The 6,546-nt window shown below is 44.2% G+C and overlaps 1 protein-coding gene across 1 annotated transcript in view; it reads right to left on the bottom strand.

The window, feature by feature from the left end:
• Positions 1–6,546, bottom strand: part of gucy2cb (guanylate cyclase 2Cb) — a 38,376-nt gene that overhangs the window by 1,695 nt on the left and 30,135 nt on the right. The window contains exons 14-26 of the mRNA XM_023993339.2: positions 4,580–4,651; positions 4,310–4,414; positions 4,136–4,222; positions 3,752–3,884; positions 3,414–3,551; positions 3,087–3,175; positions 2,835–2,926; positions 2,345–2,503; positions 1,995–2,187; positions 1,698–1,872; positions 1,424–1,522; positions 1,213–1,307; positions 984–1,060 (exon numbers count right to left, since the gene is read on the bottom strand). Of these exons, the coding sequence (XP_023849107.1) occupies positions 984–1,060; positions 1,213–1,307; positions 1,424–1,522; positions 1,698–1,872; positions 1,995–2,187; positions 2,345–2,503; positions 2,835–2,926; positions 3,087–3,175; positions 3,414–3,551; positions 3,752–3,884; positions 4,136–4,222; positions 4,310–4,414; positions 4,580–4,651 (1,514 nt within the window). The remainder of the gene's footprint in view (positions 1–983; positions 1,061–1,212; positions 1,308–1,423; positions 1,523–1,697; positions 1,873–1,994; positions 2,188–2,344; positions 2,504–2,834; positions 2,927–3,086; positions 3,176–3,413; positions 3,552–3,751; positions 3,885–4,135; positions 4,223–4,309; positions 4,415–4,579; positions 4,652–6,546) is intronic.

Here is a 6,546-nt window from a genome sequence, read left to right as displayed (position 1 = left end):
AGTCTTAGTTTCATCAGACCAGAGAATCTTGTTTCTCATGGTCTGAGAGTCCTTTTGGTGCCTTTTGGCAAACTCCAAGCGGGCTGTCATGTGCATTTTACTGAGGAGTGGCTTCCGTCTGGCCACTCTACCATAAAGGCCTGATTGGTGGAGTGCTGCAGAGATGGCTGTCCTGGAATGTTCTCCCATCTCCACAGAGGAGCTCTGTCAGAGTGACCATCTGGTTCTTGGTCATTTCCCTGACCAAGGCCCTTTCCCCCCGATTGTTCAGTTTGGCCGGGTGGCCAGCTATTCTTCCATTTAAGAATGATGGAGGCCACTGTGTTCTTGAGGAACTTCAATGCTGCAGAAATGTTTTGGTACTCTTCCCCAGATCTGTGCCTTGACACAATCCTGTCTTGGAGCTCTACGGGCAATTCCTTTGACCTCATGGCTCAGTTTTTGCTCTGACATGCACTGTCAACTGTGGGACCTTTAAATAGACAGGTGTGTGCCTTTCTCAATCATATCCAATCAACTGAATTTACCACAGGTGGACTCAAATCAAGTTGTAGAAACATCGCAAGAATGATCAAGGGAAACATGATGCACCTGAGCTCAATTTCGAGTCTCATAGCAAAGGGTCTGAATACTTATGTAAATATGGTATTTCTGTTTTAAATTTTTAATACATTTGCTGTTTTTACTTTGTCATTATCGGGTATTGTGTGTAGATTGATAAGGGAAACAAATAATTTAATCAATTTTTGAATAAGGCTGTAACGTAACAAAATGTGGAAAAAGGAAAGGGGTCTGAATTCTTTCCGAATGCACTGTAGATATGTAGCTCTAATGATATCTGTTTACCCTACAAAATGGAAGAAAGACATGAATGTAGAAGTTAATAATATAGATAGATCTAAAGATGACGTGTAGCTCTAGTGATGCACATACTCTTTACTAAGTTATAGGGGAACATATAAATGAGCAGCAGGTTAACTCACGCTGTCGGTGGCGTTGGCAGGTTGTAGTCCTCTCCTGTTTCACCTGTCAACCAGTAGGTCAACTCTGTGCCTTTACCCTGGGATATATATATACACACACACACACACAATCTTATATGATATTCAACACAGTAAATAAGATTACTAAATAGTACAAATGGCAAAAAAATCTGTATGATTCTGTCATGACAAACAGCAAAGCGCAAAGCGGCATGTGCCATGTCCATACCTTGAGAAAAGTCTCCCCTCTCTTCTCGTACTCAAACTTGCAGTCTGTCCTCTGTAGGATGCTGATGGTGGGCTGACTGACGTGGATTCTCAGGGCTGGATAGAGAGAGACAGAGTTGTATTTTACTCACCTGCCATGACAGCTGATATGAACATTTTATGTTTGTGTAGATTTGGTGTGGATATTTCCAGTGTTCCTGTAGCCTGCTTACGATGTCCCGTTGACTCCATGCTAGAGGCAGTGTTGACTGTGTCTCCAAACAGGCAGTATCTGGGCATCTTTATACCCACCACTCCTGCTGCACAYGGGCCTAGGGAACAAGTAGTGAGACTTAAGGGGGGTATTGATGACAGACAGAGGGAGGAGAGAGTGAGGGAAGTTACAGGAAAGAGCAGAGACTAAGGAGGTTTTGTATTGATGATATGTACGAGGAGAGAGAAGGACGTGTTATGAATTCAGGATAGGTCTTGGGGAGCTACGGATACCTGAGTGCATCCCAATGCGGATCCACACAGGTAGTCCCGGCAGATGTCTGAGCTGGAAGGTCCCCATAAATGCCAGAATGTCCAGGGCCATGCGGGAGATGTCCACCGCGTGCCTGTTCCCGTTCCGCCGAGGCAACCCCGACGCCACCATGTACGCATCACCTATCGTCTCCACCTGACACAGGACAAGAAGGAAGACATAGAAGCTATACATCTGCTATTGAACTAAACGTTTTGGTTTACAGTAAGCCTAGCCTCAACCACAACCCTAACCTCAACCCTAACCTTAACCCTAACCTTGTATACGTCGTGGTGGTCGAGGATGCTGTCGAAGCCCTTGTAGATGTCGTTGAGCATGTCCACCACTTCCATGGGGGTGCTGTACTGGCACAGGGTGGTGAAGCCCACGATGTCGCTGAAGTAGACCGTCACCTCCTCAAACAGCTCCGGCTCCACGATGCCTGTCTCTTTCAGAGAACGCACCACAGGACTGAAGAGAGAGAAGTCATTTGCTGGTCTTAAAGTGGTTTTCTGGTTGTGCAGTCTGACAAAGACCTTCTGGTTGAAACACTGCACTTTATAAAACAAGAACATGGAACTGTGTTCGGGTATCTGTTTCTTTTTGTTGTTGTTGTTTGTCGACTGACCGAGGCAGCAGCATGAAGTTGAGGCAGTCGGCCCTGTCTCTCTCAGCCTTGTACAGAGCTGTCCTTTCCTCCACCAGGTGCTCCAGGTTCCGGGAGTACATCTGTAGACGACGGATCAGGTTGTCCATGTAGCTCTCATTAGCCTGGTTGTGCAGGTTACTATGGAGAAAAGAACAGGAACAGTCACACACACATATACACACACACCCACACGCGCCACTTTTCAATGTGAGGGATTTCTCAAATGTATCTTAAATGAAAGAGAAGGGTGCAGCTCTACAGCAATTACATGTTAGTTATTTAGAAGCACTGCAAACCATAACCATGCTCGTCTTACTTATATCTCTATTTATTTTGACCAGTTGTCATGTTACAGAGACATTTTACCATCTTTGTAAATGTATTCTTCACCTTTCTGATAAAATGGCCAAGTCCTGGCAAGTGTTTAGCTCTATCCAATAAAAGAGAGATAAAAGTAGGTAGCTGGTACCTGAAGATCTTCCCCAGTGAGTTCTCTATCTTCTTAAAGTCAGGCCTTCGCTCTGGGTCCTCATCCCAGCAGATCTTTATCAGCATGTACACCTGTGGGCATTCAGAAAAAAAAAWATGTACAAGCCAATGTGGATTACAGACTCTCTATCTCTATATCTGTCTTTCTCTGTACTGTAAGCCCTCCCCATCTCTGRCTCTCTCTGTTGCACACAAACAGACAGACAAACACACAAACAAATGCCAATCTTACCTCCAGTTCTTTTTCTCCTGCAGTCTCAAAATTCAGATCAGGTCTGAAATAGGTTATTTTGATAGGGTACTGCACTCTGGCCATTTTCTCTGATGAAGACAGAACATCGTGTGTGAGCGTCTTGTTAATCTGCTACACTATGTTGTGCTCAACTGAACAATGCTACAGTTGACCAGGAGGGGRCGATACTTCCCCAGAATTAAATGTAGAACCACTCAAAGTGCCAAAGATTACATTTTAAATAAGGGTAACTACAGTATAGCAAAGCTGATGCAATGATTCTGTTCTGAATTTCTATATAAGGTGTTATATAGGAATGTGTTTAACCTGTGCGGTCGGAGTAGGCCTCGGTGTAAAAGGTTTTCCTCCTGAGAACTATCTCCTGGGCGATGATGGCAAAGCTGTAGACATCTCCCTTCTGGGAGATCCCCTGTCTACGCAGGTGCTCTGGAGCTGTCCACAGGTCTGATGGGGGAGAGAAAGGAGGGGAAGGATGGAGAGGAAAAGAGAGTGAGGGGATAGGGGAGGATAGGTAAAAAAAACAAAGGGCAGAACAGGGATAAGACAGAAAGAGACATCCTAGGACAGACAGACCTCAGGGGAAGTGTATTGCATGAATGCTAACTATGCTAGCAAGCTAGCCCTACCGAAGTAATAGTTCCTACCTCTGCCTGGGTTTAGAATGGTGTTGCAGCCAAAGCCAGTGATCTTGACCACCATGCGGTTGTCCACCACACAGTTAGTGGACTTGAGACGGCCATGGACCTGGATGTCACTGGAATGGAGGTAGGACATACCCTGCGGAGATGAAGAAAGGGGAGGAGGTTTTGTCTTTGAATAAAGGCCTACTGTATTTCAATGACTCAATGTTGTCAAATGGATCAAAGCACTTCGGAAATGTATATCAATATTGACAAGATTAAAACTCTTGGATAGGGTTTTAGCTTGGCTAAGGTTTTAGCATCTTACGGTAAATTGCTCTGAGTTGGCATTTTCTGAGCTCATACAAACCAACAGCAGAGTGTAGACTAGAGTTGTTGCCAGCTCACCTTGGCGATGTCGTACATTACAGAGATCTTAAACTCCCAGTCCATGAAGGTCTCCTCCGGGTATGAAATATTGTCATTCAGCACACACTGAGGAAGGAAGAAGTTAAAAGTTAAAATGGGAAAGTGTGTGTGGGTGTGCGTGCGTGCGTGCGTGCTTGCATGTGTGTTTCTCACCCTTAGAGATCCCCTCTCGCCGTACTCGAACACCCCAAACACACCATGATCATACTTGACTGTGCCGTAGAACTTAGTCAAGTTGTAGTAGTCAATGTGCAGAAGCTGTAAATCAGGGAGGTTGGATATAATAAGCAATAGGACTTATAATCAAATCAAATATGAAAAACTAAACAAAGATACCACATGGACACATGTAAAAATGCATACTTGATACCCTTGAGTAGTCTACCGGACATTATCAAACTTGCTGTATAATCGGTGACTCACCGAGTTGAGCTCTATCCTCTGACTCTTGTTAAAGTTCCCGTCCGAGTGCTTCAGCTCCTTCAGGATCACAATCTGAAACCATGACAACAACAGTAGCCTCAGTAAACCTGGCCTTCATCACCATGACAACAACAGTAGCCTTAGTACACCTGACCATAGCTCCCTCAAGATCCTTCTTCAAGTGTCAAAGTGAAGGAGTCTGGCAAAATGAGTATACAATACACCTGACCAGACCACTGTATCGGTCCCTGAGCCGTGGTAGTTGCTTTAACCTACATGTGTATATATGGCTCTTTATATGTATGCATGTACAGTTGAAGTCGGAAGTTTACATACACATAGGTTGGAYTCATTAAAACTTTTTTTTCAACCACTCCACAAATTTCTTGTGAACAAACTATAGTTTTGGCAAGTCGGTTAGGACATCTACTTTGTGCCACAAAAATGACACAAGCAATTTTTCCAACAATTGTTTACAGACATATTGTTTCACTTATAATTCACTGTATCACAATTCCAGTGGGTCAGAAGTTTACATACACCAAGTTGACTGTGCCTTTAAACAGCTTGGGAAATTCCAGAAAATGATGTCATGGCTTTCGAAGCTTCTGGTAGGCTAATTGACATCGTTTGAGTCAATTGGAGGTGTACCTGTGGATGTATTTTAAGGCCTACCTTCAAACTCAGTGCCTCTTTGCTTGACATCATGGGAAAATCAAAAGAAATCAGCCAAGACCTCAGAAAAAAAATCGTAGACATCCACATGTCTGGTTCATCCTTGGAAGCAATTTCCAAACGCCTGAAGGTACCACGTTCATCTGTACAAACAATAGTACACAAGTATAAACACCATGGGACCACACAGCCGTCATACCGCTCAGTAAGGAGACACGTTCTGTCTCCTAGAGATGAACGTACTTTGGTGCGAGAAGTGCAAATCAATCCCAAAACAACAAGCAAAGGACCTTGTGAAGATGCTGGAGGAAACAGGTACAAAAGTATCCATATCCACAGTAAAACGAGTCTGTTTGGCCATAATGACCATTGTTATGTTTGGAGGAAAAGGGGCAAGCTTGCAAGCCGAAGAACCCCATCCCAACCGTGAAGCACGGGGGTGGCAGCATCATGTTGTGGAGGTGCTTTGCTGTAGGAGGGACTGGTGCACTTCACAAAATAGATGGCATCATGAGGYAYGAAAATTATGTGGCTATATTGAAGCCACATCTCAAGACATCAGTCAGGAAGTTAAAGCTTGGTTGCAAATGGGTCTTCCAAATGGACAATGACCCCAAGCATACTTCCAAAGTTGTGGCAAAATGGCTTAAGGACAACAAAGACAAGGTATTGGAGTGGTCATCACAAAGCCCTCACCTCAATCCTGTAGAAAATTTGTGGGCAGAACTGAAAAAGCGTGTGCGAGCAAGGAGGCCTGACATAGTTACACCAGCTCTGTCAGGAGGAATGGGTCAAAATTCKCCCAACTTATTGTGGGAAGCTTGTGGAAGGCTACCCGAAACGTTTGACCCAAGTTAAACAATTTAAAGGCAATGCTACCAAATACTAATTGAGTGTATGTAAACTTCTGACCCACTGGGAATGTGATGAAAGAAATAAAAGCTGAAATAAATCATTCTCTTTACTATTATTCTGACATTTCACATTCTTAAAATAAAGTGGTGATCCTAACGGACCTAAGACAGGGAATTCTTACTCGGATTAAATGTCAGGAATTTTGAAAAACGGAGTTTAAATGTATTTGGCTCAGGTGTATGTAAACTTCCGACTTCAACTGTACTGCCCACCACTGCGACCTGTATGCTCTCATTGGCTGGCCCTCGCTTCCTATTTGTCGCCAAACCCACTGGCTCCAGGTCATCTATAAGTCTTTGCTAGGTAAAGCCCCGCCTTATCTCAACTCACTGGTCACCATAGCAGCACCCACCCGTAGCACGCGCTCCAGCAAGTAT

Source organism: Salvelinus sp. IW2-2015, linkage group LG8 (genome assembly GCF_002910315.2).
Source record: "Salvelinus sp. IW2-2015 linkage group LG8, ASM291031v2, whole genome shotgun sequence".
Lineage (NCBI taxonomy): Eukaryota > Metazoa > Chordata > Actinopteri > Salmoniformes > Salmonidae > Salvelinus > Salvelinus sp. IW2-2015.
The sequence above is the reverse complement of the archived record's forward strand: the minus strand, read 5'-3'. Positions and strand labels throughout refer to the sequence as shown.